The sequence below is a fragment of the Ischnura elegans genome, chromosome 5 (assembly GCF_921293095.1).
Source record: "Ischnura elegans chromosome 5, ioIscEleg1.1, whole genome shotgun sequence".
NCBI classification, from domain to species: domain Eukaryota; kingdom Metazoa; phylum Arthropoda; class Insecta; order Odonata; family Coenagrionidae; genus Ischnura; species Ischnura elegans.
Genome location: NC_060250.1, coordinates 6,163,896 through 6,180,679, shown reverse-complemented (window position 1 = coordinate 6,180,679; position 16,784 = coordinate 6,163,896). Strand labels below are relative to the sequence as shown.

General features: G+C 39.8%; 1 protein-coding gene across 11 annotated transcripts in view; it reads left to right on the top strand.

Annotated features, from left to right (window-relative positions):
- Positions 1-16,376, top strand: part of LOC124158464 (partitioning defective 3 homolog) — a 556,537-nt gene extending 540,161 nt beyond the window's left edge. For 7 of the 11 annotated variants that reach the window (XM_046533571.1, XM_046533578.1, XM_046533570.1 and 4 more), the window contains 7 exons: positions 533-830; positions 1,171-1,468; positions 4,469-4,726; positions 5,311-5,621; positions 10,775-10,861; positions 12,680-13,008; positions 14,749-16,376. In XM_046533571.1, coding sequence (XP_046389527.1) covers positions 533-830; positions 1,171-1,468; positions 4,469-4,726; positions 5,311-5,621; positions 10,775-10,861; positions 12,680-13,008; positions 14,749-15,035 — 1,868 coding nt within the window. In that variant the 3' untranslated portion in view covers positions 15,036-16,376. The remainder of the gene's footprint in view (positions 1-532; positions 831-1,170; positions 1,469-4,468; positions 4,727-5,310; positions 5,622-10,774; positions 10,862-12,679; positions 13,009-14,748) is intronic. The other 4 variants (XM_046533579.1, XM_046533569.1, XM_046533568.1 and 1 more) reach the window with 3 other exon arrangements.
- The last annotated feature ends 408 nt before the right edge of the window (positions 16,377-16,784 follow it).

Sequence of the window (16,784 nt, the reverse complement as noted above, 5' to 3'; positions counted from 1 at the left end):
TTGTTTTCTCATGGAAAAATTGCATGTTTTTTTCATTTTTTACATGTTATATGTTGATTTACATGTTTGTTTTTCACTGTTTTTGTTTAAACAACATTTTAAATCATCCAACACTGTAATGTTACATTTTATTGTGTGATTCACTATCTGTAATATTGCTGATCTCTACTATTTATGTTAATTTTAAATAATTGTTTTTTTTTCACCTATGAATTTCCAATTCTGTGTCCTATGCAATAATGTTTCATGCATGAAAAATTGGTCGAACTTTATTATTTGCCCAATCTTGATGCAAACGTTCCCAAATCAATTCTGGCCACATCACTCACCTTGCACATATTTTGTTATTTTTGGATTCCAATGTTTTGCGTGATGTTATCCACTCTGATTACCATGCTGCACAACATTTTTGCAAACTCCCTTGCACTGCTACCTCTCCCCCAACATTATAAAATATCTCACCACCCTCCCTCCATCCAAAATCCTGTGAAATTCCCCTGGGTCTTGCCTCTTGGTGTGAATGCCGTGACAGGTATTGACTTGAGCATGCTGCGATTCTTGTTTCGACCAGTGGCTGAAGAAGACAATGATGGTGGTGCATTGGGCATGAATAGGGTTGGCTCGGATAGGGGCGGCATGGCGGGTGGTCATCGTGCCGAGGGGGGCCCTGGAGGGCCTTACCTCACCCGTGGGGGCACGAGGCAGTCTTCACTTGGTGCTGAAGGATCCTCAAAGAAGGGTGGAATTGGTGGAAAGCCTTCAAGCAAGAAGGCACCTTCATCATCCTCCTCCAGTGGTGGACTCCTCAAAGGAATCGGATCCATGTTCAGGTATGACCCGACCACCTTTGTGTGTGCCTTCCCATCGAATTATTCGAATTGCTCATTTAAAATATTGGTCAGTATAGAGTAGCTTGAGTTTTTCTACTTCCAATGTTTCTCTATTTAATGCTTTACTGCCCCATGATTGAACTAAGTTGGGTAGTAGATTGCAATAACATGCCTATAATGCTGTGAAAATATGCAAATTTAATCGAGTTTTGAAGAGTGCATTGTCAGAAAGTCTAGAGTGCTTTCACATTCATAATTAATTTCCTCTTACTTTTTCATTGCTTCTTTGTTATCTCTTTGCTCATTTATTAACCTTGCTGCCAATTTTCTTCCAATGAAGGTTTGGCAAGCACCGCAAGGCAGTTGAAGTGCCAACACAGATTGTCAGTGGCAAAGAGGAAAGGGAGGTGGAGGGTGGGATGCTCGCGAGGAGTGAGAGCGTGGAGAATGCAATAGACGTGGAGGCGCCAAGCACTCAGGCCACCAGGGGGCGAGATGCACCAGCTGGGGAGAGGGTGCCAGACGCCAGTCGGGAGAGGGAGCGGGAGCAAGCGAGGCTGGAGGCGCAGGAGGAGCAGCAGCGCATCCAGGAGCAGTACAGGCGCTTGATGCACAGGCAGCGGCTGGAGCAGCAACAGGTGTGTGTGCGCGTACAGTGGTGCCTTGTTGAGAGGGGCCTTCGAATGCAACAAGTGGAAAGAGAAAGAAGGATGTCGACTAAGGGCTCTTCTTGAAAACCAGGATGAAATGATTATTATTACAATAGTATTAATTTGCAATCAACATGAGAGAGGATTGTTCATTTGATTGCTGTATCTGTACTGAACACTGAAAAGTTAGGCAATTACCGTATTTGCACGAATCTAAGACGAGGTTTTTTTCCCTCGCAACTCCTGCGGAAAAGAGGGTTCGTCTTAGAATCGGATGCAAAATTTTTGACGTCAAGCGGGTTGCATAATTTACGTCGGAAAAATCATGGACACCTGAGGTTGCCACCTGATAGCTATACAACGAAAAATCAACATCAAAAATAGCTTAACAGTAATTTAGCATATTTAATTTTGCGTTCAAGTAAAAAAAATCCATTTTTGGGCAGCAGGCAAAGATTCGGCGCGTGCCGATCAGTCGCCGGGTGCACTTCTGCCGAGTCCGCGAGATTGCCTGCTTTACCCTGGGTTCGGCTCCATTCAAGTTAAAGCTCGATCAACTCACAAAATTTTTGTGTGATTGGTTACAATTTACCTAAATTGTAACGTGAAAGCCTCAATGCCGTAGTGGGATAAACTGCTACAAAGTCGTCGCATTTTTCTCAGAGCAACGGTAAGATGGCAACATGATTTGCCTCTGATTAGAGAAATCGATTTAGTTGTGATTCCGTGCCTTTCAGAGTATTACAATGGCAGAGAAAAGAAATTATTACACTGCCGCTTTCAAAAGAAAAGTTATTCAGTGCAACTCCGATCTATCGTACCCGTATTGATCATTTTTCCGCATTCATCGTTCGCCGTTTCTGGTCACAAATAAGGTTCCATATAGACGATGTAATTTTTTCCCGCATCTCAAAAGTATCGTTTTTACCGCATTGATTGTTTGAAGATGGTGGTCCCAACGTATAATTCTCCCACATCAATCTTTTGACGAAAATGAGACGAAATAAATACAATGTGTCATTTATGGCTAATAACTACAGGCACATAGATTAAATACTCCCCACGAAATGAAATCACCATTGGGAGAAGCTAAAAGCCTTGGGGTAGTAGCATAAGTGCATTTCCCAAGATCCGCTATCCACCTCCATACATCTCTCGCCTCCCCCCTCTGACGCTTTCCTCTTCTCCAAAATCAAACAAATGGTCCCAGCTAGCGCAGGGATCGTATTACGAAGACCTTAGCTTCAAAAAAAATATCAAGTTACACGAGAACAATAGAAACGCGTTTCATGCCCCCCTTTTCTCACCCACTGACCTTTTTCAGCCTACTTGCTTAAAGTTCCCGGTTTCTGGAGGTCAACCGCTGCATCCAATCACCTATTAGCTCATAAGGTGTCTAACAATGAATTTCGGCAATTGGTATTATACTTTTATTAGGCTGGAATATGTGCAATTTGCTCGTAATTCAAAAAAGAACGAGACCAAACACGACGTATTTCTAACGTTATTTAAGCATTTTTAAGCAAGGAACTAGTTGGAAAAATAAGATGCTGATTTTTGGCAAAACTCGATATCCTCGTTGCTGAGCTTCTCGGCAGTTAATGCGGCATTTTTTCCGAAAACAGGACATCAGGTTATTATCAGTTATCAATTTACGAGTTATACCATAAGTCTCACTTGTCAGAGTTACTGAGGAAGGGATATCTTCTCAGGATATTTTGTTCCTCCCTACTAACAATCCGAATTCATCCGCCCATCTGACGCTACGCTAATTAGAGAAGAATGGGTAAGTTGCCCTATCTTTGGGACAAAAAATTTCATGGCGCAGTCATATGGTCATGCTTCACCCCCTGCAGTATGCTCTGTGTACGCCGAACGCGATAGCATAGCTCGTACGAGTGGTTACATACTTTCCAGGGTGGCTTGCCTTCATACCACAGAGTGTTTTCCGTGTGGGTTTAATAAAGTCAGGTTTCATTTTCACTAGTTTAATTTTATTCGTCTTCGGACCATGGCCCCTCCGAAGAAACTATTAGTCGAATCAACAATAAGACCTAAGTGTCTCGATTAAGTACCACTATTCCTGTCATTACGTGCCAAAAATCCTGCGTTTCCTGGGACATAGGCAACATAGCCAAACATTCGCGCATTGATTGTTTTCCCCTAGAAAATTTTTTTCCCATGGTGGAGTTCCAAAAAAGGAGGGGTCGTCTTAGAATCGTGTTCGTCTTAGATTCGTGCAAATACGGTAATACAGGAGATAAATAGAAAAGTACACTTCAATAGTCCAAGAAATAAAAGAAATTTGGTGCCAATCAAAATCATACAAATAATGATAACAGCTACAATAATGCTGAAGAACCTGTTCATAAGTTTGGAAACAGTAGGAATGGATCATCAAATATACATTCCAATTGATGGACTGCAATAACTTTTTAATTTTTTCACAATAAGAAAGTTTCTAAATGAAAGTAGATGATGATTATCACACGTTAGGTGTCCTGCGTATGGGAATGTTTCCCTGCCTCTTTGCCAAGAAGTGAAAATTTCAAATAATAATAACATTAGTAATAGATGTAATGACAATAATAGTGATGAAATCAGAAAAAATACCATCCAATAGACATAGCATAATTACAACAGACAAAAAGATGCACATTATCCTCATATACATATCTCTCCCATTAATTCAAAATAGCCAAAAAAGTAGTAAAATTTTGTGCCACCCGGCACGTAACTTTACGATGTGGGAAATAAAGTGCATGTGATCCCTAACTTTAAAAGTGAAAATTTTTGTGCCGGCCGGATCCGAAATGAGTCAGATTGTTCTGTGCCTTATCGCTTTGGGTACAAAGCGTAAAGTTTCATATTGGATCACATCCCTGGTTCACAGAATCAATATCATTAGAGGAAGTGACCTGAGGCGGCAGCAGTGTGCACGTAAGCATTCATGTCTCTCATGTACGGCATTCTTTTTTTTCTAAATAGCAGAACAATGAGATGGAATCGGGTCGACTGAATGGGGCTGATCAGCAGGAGGCTTTCCAGCAGCATCAGCACCACGTTCATCAACAGCAGCACCAAGGCAACCAACAAGGGGGGGGAATGGTGGCTGAGAGGGACGAGGGCTCGAGGACGGAGAGGATACAGCAGTTGCGTGCGCAGCACCAGCGCAGGCATGCGGAGCGCAGGGGACAGTACCCTATGGATGACCGAGAGGAGCGCTATGAAGAGGCCATTCGCCAGGTAAGGTTTCTTTAATATTATGTCTCCTGCTCCCACGGCTAATGTGTTCTTTTGAGCTCCTTGTAAATGCGTGATAGATTGTCTGATTGGGCAGCTTTTTCTATGGCTGTGGATAATTGATAAATGATAGTTAAAATGGATGTGGAATCACTCCAAGGGTCTGCCTCTTTATTTTGCAAATCAATGAATTGGAGATCTCATGAATTAAGAGTTTCTTGTGCATAGTTTTCCCTCCATTTATGAGAGACAGATTGAGTAAGTAACAAATTGGTGTTCCTTTGTGAAGCAAACGTTCATCTATAAGAGTTAATACTGTGTTTTTTTTGCACAGCACAAAGTTAAAATGTTATTATCTTAACTTTTGGTGTATTTTTTTGGCCCGCATTTGATTAGTCTTTGCAATTTAGTCTCCAAAGTTCCTGAAACATATGTATTTTCGGAAGCTGCTTCTATTTAACTGGTCCAGATTCAAAAGAGATGCGCTTCCCTCTCTTTTGCCTTCTAACTTGCGCAAGGAATATCCGCTATGCTACATGTGACACGTGCAAATGTTGCGTTGAGCAATGCAAACTGTCTCCCTGCAGAGTCTGGATCACCACGGCGATGGCTTTGGTGCTCACGAGCGGCTGAGGAGCCGTCTGCCACAGCCACAGGTGATGATGCACGGAGGGGGGGGCGAGCCGAGCTACGAGGGGGGCCATCATCACAGCAGAGGGGGGGGCAGTGTGGTGCGAGTGGTGGATGGCAGTGGGCGCGCAGTGCGTGAGGTGATGATGTGCGAGGGGGGACGTGGGGAGGAGGGGGGGAGCAGGCCGGGGAGCCGTCTGGGAACGCCCTCGGACCCTGCCCAGTTCTCTCACTATGTCAACTACGAGGAGATACAGCAGCATTTGAGGTATGTTGGCTTAATCTTCCGGATAAAGTGGACCCCTGACCTCAGTGGCGCAGCGAGGGGGGGGTTTTGGGGGATAACCCCCCCCCCCCAGAGCTCAGAGAAATTTTTAAGTTTAATCCATTTTACTTAATTGGATAGATATTACTAATAGAATAGTGTAAGGATTAATAAAATACCCCTCAGAAAGCCATAAAACTCACCATTTTCAACCATTTATCTTAAAATTCCTCAATTTATTAATATCACACGTACCGCTTATCCTCGTGGATATTCCATACCCGGGTATTAGTAGCACCTAAACCCCCCTCAGCCTTAATTCCTGCCCTGACCTCATTGCTTTTCAATAGCATCGACTTTAGATGAGACAGTAATTGGAAGATTCACTCAATTCCAATCAATTTAGTTCATGAATTAATTCAAGAATCCATAGATGAGGGGTTTAAATGTATCTAATCTATGTATCATCCTAGTTACTGACTTCAACTGAATCTATGTATACGTAATACAATGTATAATCTATGTATGTATGTATACATAGTTACAAGGGTCATATGAAGGTACATATTATGCATGGATTTGAGATTTGGTGAAATCCATGGGTTCGATATTTGACTTGTGATGATATTCTATACCTTTGACCCTTGATTAGTTTCAGCTGCTAGAAAGGTTTTCTAAAATGCTGTGTTGCATCCAGTGCAATGCTTATTAAATCTATAGGTCATATATACTAAGAAAATGTTTTTGGAGTAAGTATGATATATTGGGGGCTGTACTCCTTATGTCAGCTGGAAAGTGCAAATCAGTTCTTTTTAACTGTCATGCTTAAAAGGTGAATTGCATCGAGCTCATAGCTATTATAAGCATTTTGAGAGCAAGGCGGTTTTTAATTCAGAAAGCATGCTTTTCAAATTGGAGGAGAGTGCATTTGAACTTCTGCTTGTATTTCCAAAGCCAATGTGTATGGCCTTTGATTGAGCCCTTAAGCATCATAAAGAAAAGCATTTATGTATGTGGTTGCCATTGAATAGTTTACGATGGTGACATTGTAGGATTTTTTGAACCTCTTCAAATTATTTTTATGTTGGTTTTTTTCATATTTTTATGTGCATTATTTTTAATGATTCTTGATTACAGGCGGTCCCCGACTTTCGTACACAATGCGTTCCCGAAAACTTGTACGAAAGTCGAATTGTACGAAAGTCGAACCATTGACTTCCATACTAAATAGGGGTTACGTTCCAAAAGAGCGGAATATACGTACTAAATCCTTTTTTTTCATGGATTTTATTTCAATTCACTAAATTTTAATAATATGTTAATAAAACTCCTCACATCATCTAATATCTTTCGAAAATACGCAGAAAATGCAAATAAAAGTTTAAAAAACAAGAACTCCGTTGGCTATCGCGTGAAACTTCCTCTTGGCGTTTAAGTTGACATTCCACTTATTACGTCCACTATAAATAAAAAGACATATCAAGAAGTATAATAAAATGTAGTTGTTGAACCCGCACTCTGGATACCTTTAAATTTTTACACCAAAATTCGACTTTTGGCAGGTGACATTCGTGATCGCGTATATTTCGAATGTTATTCAAAAAAGACAAAAGACAAACGGAATTCGGGTGATATTTCATGCAATATCGTTGCTGATGCCTCGTTCACATTACGATCGTCCGAGCCGTCGTCGGAACTATCGTGCATTCACATTACGATGGTTGAAACCTGTGCTGCTCTCTAGTGCTGACATCTAAAGTGAACGGGAAATTGATGATTAGCAAAGCTATTGAGGTCTGCATTGACAAGATGTTACTGTTTTCAACGTGTATTTACCGAATAATTTTTCTTCCGCTCACATTCTTCCTTCCTAGGACAAATCCATGAAAATAATAGAGCTTAACGAGCTTTTCGTCCTTCTCTTGTCGCTTCCGTTTCCGCTCTCCCAGCGCCTAACCATAGTAAAGTGGCAACGTTCGGAACTACGTCAACTATAGTCAGAACCGTCAGAACTTGCATTCACACGGCTAGTTCGGTCAACTATCGTTAGGACGACGGCTCGGACGATCGTAATGTGAACGGGGCATGAAGGTGTGTATGAATTAAACAGCACTCAAACGAAAAAACACAATTAGAAAGAAGATCTTACTAGTTTTATTGAAAGCTATTTGATGATGTCTAGTCAACTTCTTTAGAGAAATATCTTCAATGAAGGCTTTCTTCTTCTCTTGGTAAAGGAGCCTATAGCAGGCAGTCTCTCTCCCAAATAAATCACCTAGATTAGAGTCAACTACCAACAATTCCCTTCATTATATACGTTCGTATTGTTCGCATATACTGCCATTTGAAACAATTGAATGTTGGGATGCGCAATAAACATCGCGGGAATTTAAAAAAAATTATAGACCAACGTCCGAAAGTACGAATTTAGCGTACGAAAGTCAAGTAAAAGGTGTCAATTTTGAAAGTGCGAATTGTACGAAAGTCGACGACCGCCTGTATTAGATTTGGAATCTCAAAATTTGAAATTAAAATATGGAAATTGGTCCTACTGCATGAAAATGTTTTGGTAGTTCTTGCATTGTCATTTATTAGAGAAATATGATTGCTTAAAGGCTTTTGTTATCTAGAAGTTGAAACGGTTGTGATTTGGACCTTTGGAATGCTTTTCCATGTATTCATATAATGTACCTATTCAATTTGAGGCTTTATTTTGCTTGCATGTTGCATGATATTTTTGAGGAGATAGTACAATATTTTAAACTCCAGTCTCACTACTGTTGCATAATCTCTAGTATTACATTGTTTACTGCACTTAGGAGAACTTTACTGCACCTGCATGAAGTTGAAAATGCATGCATGTACATTAAGGTCAAAAATATAGACCCATTTATTATGATGAAATCGCATTTATCTCAACTTTTTGTCCTACACTCTGTATTTTTTTACCTAATTATGATGGTTTTTCAAACTTGAAAGCATTCAATTTGCTTTCAATTATCAATAACCTTTTTCATGTTTGCACGCACGTTTATAGCAATATACATTCTTGTTCACATTTGACATTTTTCTTGGGCTGGCAATTCAAGTCAACTTTGTTTTCTGTGCTCTGTTCTGAATCCATTGCAATGCTTTGAGAATTAGGGAACTGTTTTTTTTAATTTCAGTGTGTCAATTTTATTTACTCGTGCCAAGTTAACTTTGCTGTCTTAAGTGGAAACTTTACACGATGGTTTTCCAAGTGTGAATGAGCAATGAGAAGTGGATGTAATAGTACTGAATGAATGCAAAATGCAAACGTGATGATTCATAAAAACAGAGCACCAGTTTCAAATGGGCAACGTCTCTTTGGCCATCATTAAAATCAGAATTAATGCTAAAACTTCCACACATTTAAGTATGCAGCAATTTAACAGAGCACATATCATTCACCAATTAAAGTTTAAGCGCATTTACACTAAATATGAAAAGTCTTATCTGAATACAGCAAAACTGCTTTTTATCTCTTCCATGGGGTACGAGGTGAAAAAAATGCCACCTAATGTAAATATGTATCCGGGGAAAAGTTTTCTCACATAATTAGCTGGCAAAGCAGCAAATTTTATTTTGTTTGAGGTAACTTTGCGAACGTCCTCACTACCCTCACGTTTTTTCTCCTTCGGTGAATTGCCATCAACCAGGATATGTATAGCCAGAAAATACTGTAAACATGATTTTCTGAAAGCAAACCATTAAAATTAAGCGAAATACTCTCACTCTGAATTTAACTTATTTTAATTTTTAAAAAGTTGGAAAATTTTTAATGATGTTAGGCACGATGGGGTGGAAGTTCTTAATATTAGTAAAATAATTTGTAGTCGTGACACCCAAAGCCCACCCTCCACCTCACCCCTCCCCTTCAAGCACCTACGTGAGGAGGAACTCTTGTGATAATGTTGTTTGTAGCAACGAAACACGTATTGTCAAAATAAAACTCGGTGGAAATACTGCAATGCCCAATTTTACTTATAGTAAAAAGTTGGAAAAATTCCCATCATCTGCTGTTTGATGATGCTTTATGATAATGCCTTCCAATTATATTTCCAATCCTTTGCAATAAAGTCAGTGAACATCATTCATTGTGTGTGCATGGGTTTGTCGGAATACACATGTTCTTTTGCACTACTTTACATTTGGTTAAGGCATATTTCTCATTATTTCTGTAATTTCTTGAAATTTCTCGCACAAATTACATCAGTGAAAGATAAACTCCTTTGACTGTTTATTTGTACATTTCATGTGGTACTCTTGTATCTTGGTACTTGTATCTTGGTTGGAGATTTATTGTGTGTGGTTTATGTGGTACATAGTACTTTTTTCCGAACTAACACTTTCAAATACCTGAAGAAATGTCACCAAATAAGCTGTGGTGAGAGAATAATCATCTCTATTAGCCATGCCATTTCATAAATGTGGCCTGGCTGCATATTTCAAAAGACAACTGTAACTCTGCTTACTACTATGCACAAGCTTTGTCTTTGTCTTACCAGGTGAGTCATGTGGGAATGGTGCAGCCGCATAGAGGAGGGTTTTGGATAATCCCAGAGTTTGAGAGGGGAAATCTCCAAAAAAATTTTTAAATCCATTAAAATTTGTTCGTGCATGCACCATCTGATCATTTTTAGGAGTCTAGCAGCAGCAGACAAGACTGCTTTTGGCAACGTGATGCGTGGGCATTTAGGCTTGATGTCACTTCCTTTAGATTGCTCAGAGATATGGAATGGAGGTTGTTGCTAATAAAGATTTGTTTTACTGAGATCATTTAGATTGTTCTCAGGCCTCTAGGTTACCCTTTAACTTTGCCTCTTCATTTCATGACCAGCATTATAGCAAGCTGTTGTTTAGAAACCTTCTCCCTAACCATTGTCCATCAGTCATCACTGTAGTCTTCTGGCCGTTAGGATTTTTGAATGGAGTGGGTGTTTTTACTCATGGATAGGTGATATTCTCATCATTCCACACTAGATCAGCCTTCCTTCTCACTTCTCGTCCCCGGATGTTTTGGTGACATTTCTTCATCTTTTTTTGCCGGTAACTCTCTTGTAGCTCCTTATGTGTTCTGCATTGTAAGTATTTTTGTTGAACTAACTGTCTTCTTCTCTTTCTTGCCACAAAAGCAAACGAAAAGAACAGCTCACTGAGCATCAGATATTGCAAATGAGGCTGCAGGTTCAGCATCAGAGATTAAAGGTTGAGGATGAAAGGTATGATTTGATTTCAACGTGCCCTCGCCATTGCATTCTTTGTTATCCTAAGTGTATGGCCGTCGGCTTACATTTGCTCTCTATTCCAAAAGTCATTCACTGTATGTCCACGTTCATTGTCCGTAAACATACATACATTTCATAAGTGATGGGTGGTATTTTAGAATGTGAGTAAGTTTGGCTATCTTAAATATCAAAGTGCCCCAATACATTTATTTCTTTTCTGTAAGTGGATAGATTAGATTGGATGTGTAAGGATGTGTTGCTTTGACTTTTTTGTTCGTTCCCATTGCTGTTTACTTCCTGGCACTGTCTCTCACTCCTGGTTCTCTTTTCCACTTCTCAATCTAGTGTTTTCTTTCCATTGCTCTCTTTAGAAAAGTCAAAATTCTTCGTTCAATTAGTTATCTGGGGAATCCAAAATCAAAGGGTTCAAAGTGACCCAACCATTGTATGTATATGTGTAATTGTGGTGTATTTCTGTGAAATTTGGTGTGGAGTATTACTTTGTGGTCTTCTGTTTGTGGGACTGTGTGTTTGGGAGTAAATGTGGCTTTTTTGTGTTTTTAGTCAATGGGATTAGTTGAATGCTTTTGGTTTGTGTCCTTTGTGCATGTTATGTTTGGTAAATTTTGTCAACTTTTATTGTGAAAATTTTCTTTTCAGTCATTGTGCAGGGAAGGGAGAAATTAAGAGGTTTACTCTGTTTTCATTTATTGGGAAAATATATCATGAATATATATTGAAATTTGAATTTTTTGCAATAAAAACTGCACAGCAATTTTTTAAATAAGATTTTTGTATTATATTGTGACGCAATGCCTATAAGAGAAGTCCAATATTATTTCGAGGCAGAGCCTAGGATTTATTGTGGACAAGGAAGTAAATGTGAGGTTTTTTTGTCTTTGCTACATGAAACTTAGTAATCTGAGATGGCGATGACGTGAAGGAAATTTTGAATGTGTTTTGTCATCAGCATAAATCATTTAACAACATTGGCCTTATTTAAATATGCACAGTTTTATTCACCCTGAGTATGGGGGTACATACGTACATAGATGCAAACATACAACTACTATCACAATTCGTGGAGTCCAACTGGCCACCACTTCTTCTTCACCACTATCCTGCAACAACTGAGGATATAAGTATCAGATGTCATCGGAGACAACATCATACAATTCTGTAATCATTTCTTTTCTATGGATTTTGGGACTTCATGATTTAAGTTTTATTTGAAAATGAAATATGTAATGTTCTTTCGTTCACTTTTTCATAGGGCTCATTGTTGTTGCATATTAGGTATTCTTTCCTCATAATAATTTGTTCTTCATTCTTAAAGCTATAAAATTCAGTACAGCCATTCACTAATCTATTTTATCCTTCAATTCATGTATGTACCTATGCCCAAAGTAAATGATTGAAATTAGTCTCTGTAATTGGTTTGACTTTAAAAGGCTTCAACTCAGCCATGGGCATTGCTATCATGTGATTTGGTTTGTTTAAATTATTTATGCTTGGGTGACACATGCATACCTATGATGTCGTTGGACCTCTCAAAACACATGTGAAAGTTCTAATCAAGCTGGGAGTATACGAACGACAAAGGCACTCTTGAGATTGTAAGAAAAGATTCGATGGAAAATTTGTATGCAATTTTTTGCTGAAGGCATCCATTAACAAAATGTGATGTTGATCGAAAAGTCCCTCTTTTCCATCGGTCTCTTGTCTTTTTAATGTCCAGTCTAAAAGTTATTTGTTCCTGCATTGATGTGATATGAGCGGATTAAAAAAGGAGTGTGTTGTTTTTGCGTGCAGTCGGCGGCAGCAGCATTACCACTCGCAGCGCAGGGACAACCGCGACTCCCCATTCCACCACGCCCGGCCCGTGTCCAACTTCTACGAGTACGAGAGCGTGCTGCAAGGCGGGGGGAGTGGGCTGGGACCCCCCCACCCTCCTCACCCACACCACCAGGTGGGGACAAGGCGACAGCAGGTGGCGGACGAGAGCGTGAGGCAGATAGGCGTGGCCTGGCAGCCCCCCCCGCCCCCAACGCACCGTGCCATGGTCGAGGGTGGGTCGGGATCCCTCCCCAAGAGGCTAGGCAGCGGCGGCGGAGTGGCTGGCAGCGTCGGCAGGATGGGAGGTGAGCTTGGCGAAGAGCAGTCTGAGATCTTGGACTCCTCCCTGCTTGTTGGTTGTGCACTTATACATGGTACACTTTCACATAATTTCAGTCACTTTTGGTAATTACGTACTTTCAATTAATTAATAAACATTTTTATCATGATCATGGGGCAGTGAGTTTCTAAATAAATATACTGCCTCATGATCAATTTTTTATGCAAAAAGACAATCTCAGCCATTTTTTCTCTGTTGTCGAGTATGCCATAAACTTCTGAAAATTTTCATTCCTTAATATTTATTCATTATTATTTTTCTAATGTCTTGATGAGACTTCATTGCTCTACTTCCAAAGCTGTTAGTCTCGAATTTTAGTGAAAGTGAATTTAAATTAAAGTGTTCAGGTATAGGCATGCGTTTGATAATGAAGTGCATTGGTTAGCGATTGAATACAAAAAAGTAAAAAAAAAAATCCCCAATGATTGGGATTAGAATTGAATTAAAAGAGGATTTCTTATATGTGCGTGTTATATCTGCCAGGGAAAGGGAATTTTCTTAATTTCCCTACATAACTGCTGGAATATAATTGTTTTAATTACTACGTATACATTGGTTAATCCCCCTATTTCTCAGCTCCTCTGGCAATTAAATCTTCAATGACTGTAGGTGGCAAATTCCCTCTTTAATTTGAAGTTCCACCTGCACTTGATTATTAGTGGAGGAAGCCATTTCATCTTTGTTAGTACCTATGGACAATTTTAACAATGTATTGTATTTGAGAAAACCGCATACTCTGTCATAGCTACTGATTAATATTCTATTTCATTGAGATTTACTGGACTTCTGGAGGTCTTTATCAGAAAAATTTCTCAGAGGGAAGAAAGGCCGATTCTCAAAAATTTTGGGGGTTGAAATTGGGGGAGGTGTTTGAGATCTTTAAGCATTCCAGAAGCCTGGAAGACAGAGACAAAATGAATTTTAATGACACAAAAATGAGACAAAATAAATTTTATTGTAATTAAAGAGAATAAATATTGATTGTTTCATTCAAATTGTCATTGATAAATGTAGACTTTAAATTTTGCTCCTGATATTCTCAAGGCACAAGAAGATAATTTCCTGAAGCTTCAATGTTCAGAATTTCAGGATTTTTCAGTATTTGGTTAAACGAGGACATCTCTTGCATAGCCTAAGATTAAAACCATTTCCAATTTATGGATGCTTCCTTTGCTCCTAGCTTACGCAATACTTTGACACTGTATTGCCTGAAGCACACTTCAATAAAGGCCACCAGCATGGAATAGAAAATAAAACTGCCACTAATATTTATGTTACCATATAGATTTGAAGATTTTCGCGGCGTTGATCAGAAAACCCGAAGAGAATGCAGAGATCATCTTTATGTTACCATCTTTATCTTGAAACTTTATACTAGTCTTCCAAAAGTACTTACACAAAAATGAAAGAGCAACAAAAAGTGGAAATAATGGTGCAGAATGAATGCAAAATGAAAAAGTGAAGATTCTTTATTTATTTATTTACTTTCGTCGCCCTGAAAACAGCTCATTTAAGGCCTTCTACATCGGGAAAATAGCATGAAAAAATGGCTGTTACACACAACCATGCCCTGGGTTGGGGTAACTGACCCAGGCGGGACTCGAACCTGCGACCTTCAGTTTGGCAGGCGAGGACTTTACCCCACCACCACCATGGCCATTTGAAACAGAACACCATTTTTACGTTGGCAACTTGTCCTTTTCAGGCGGGAACTACCTTCACCCACGAATATACCAGCCGGCCTCCAGTGGGAGTGGCTCCAAGTCGCAGGGGTACTCGCAGAGGGGGAGCGTGCAGCAGCACTCGATGCACCCCGGCCCCCCTCCCTTCCCCTCCCCCCCCAATTCCATGGGCCACCACTCGCACAGCAGCAGCATGGGATCGGGTCCAACTGGAGGACCACAGTCCCACTGGAGGGGCCCCTACATCACCACCACAAGGATAAGGCCCGTCGAGGCCTGCGGGCCCCCCCAGCCCGGATCGAAGGTATGACGTTGGCCCCAAGGGGTGCAGGAGAGCAGCTACTGCACCAAGGTGTACTCGCGGTGGGATCGCAACTACGAATCTCGCGAGTCTTGGTGGCTGGAGAGTGGGGCATCATGGGTGGACGCAGGGACAACGCACGTGTGAGGCAGTGTTCGTCCACTGACGCAAACTCGCATCCTAGGGTGCAATGTGCAAGTGTGTTTCTCCAGTATTCCAGTGAGGACAATGTTTGCCATGAGCTGTTGAAATGTGATGAGAAAAAGGGAGTTGTAGTCAAAAGTAGAGACATTCTGTTTGAATGATTCGAGTCTGCCAAAGCAACCTTGCAAATATCCAGATAGATGTGCAATGTATGTGTGGAAGATTGATTGTGTTACCAAGGTGATAGGAAGAAGTGTTCATGTGATAAGTTGGAAAGTGAGGAAATTGTGGTGGTATTGTTTCTTGACTGCTGTTGACAGTCGGAGCGGCTACATGTATCGGTGGCTTAGTGTTTGGGTAAGTTCATTATCTTGTTCACTGTAGGGTCTGAGCAAATGTGATAGTTCTCTGATATCCTTTTTTGAATGGGATGATAACGCAAAACAACACCAAACAGTACCTGACATTTTAATTGAGTGGGCCATGAGTTGATTTTTCCCAGAGTTGTTTTCTGTGCGATAGATTTATTTTAGCAATGGCAGTACTGGAGGTCTGTATGATCTGATAAGTCTTCTTTCCTGGAAGGGATTACTCTTCATCAGGCAAAAAGTCATTTCAAAGCATTTATTCTGCTGCAAATATCCAGTGTGATTTGTAACCCCTTCCATTTTGTGTTTTAGCTTATTTAGATAACATTTTACTATTGTAAGTGTTTCTGCTCTTGTGAAATGAGCTCTTTGTGAATACAGTTAGGAAGTACATATATGAACTTCTGGCTCATATTCAATGGTGCAAATTTATCATCTAAATTGAATTGAGCTGTCAACTTTACTAGTTCTGAAGTGTATATATGGCTGAATATTATGGAATGATATCCTGAATTAGCAGGAGATGTTCCCTCTACCCTCATAATTTGCAAGCAATAACATGAGTGAATATATACCTACTGATTTTTGAGTTGCAATTCATCTGCATTCCATATCTTCACCAACAATCATAATTTTCATTGAGCACTCTTTTAAGGAAATGCATTAATACATTTCCCTCTGTTACCATCTTGTATTTTTATAGATGATATTTTACAGCTAGTAATTTTGTAAATTTTATCCAGAAGTCAATTGTATAGGAAAAGATATATTATAAATATGAACGAAATGAAGTGTTCTCTGGAGAGTATGTAAAGTCATTAAATTTATACTTTTTGAACATTGCAGTTTCATTGTGAATGGTTTTAAATCTCTTATTTTGCACTCATAATATGTATCTGCCCTTATTTTTGACCCATGACAAAGCAAAGGCAATCAAAGTGAATATTCATGCCCACTAATCCCCCAATCCTCCTCTTCAGGGCCAAAAGTTGACTAAAATCAATCCATTTATTTGATGGTAGGATGTAAAAAATGTCATGTAATGAAAATGATAGTTGCTTTTCACTTTGACATTGCCTTGTTCAGTATGGGGGATGGAGGCTGCTACGTACATGATGGCTAGTGTCAGTGGCGTTGCCATGAATTTCGTTCGGGAGGGGGGGAGGGGGTCCGAAACCAGGAGGAAATTTTTTTTAAAACAAGGTACTAAGTCGAGGGTTTTAAACTAATTTCATCAGTTTTCATA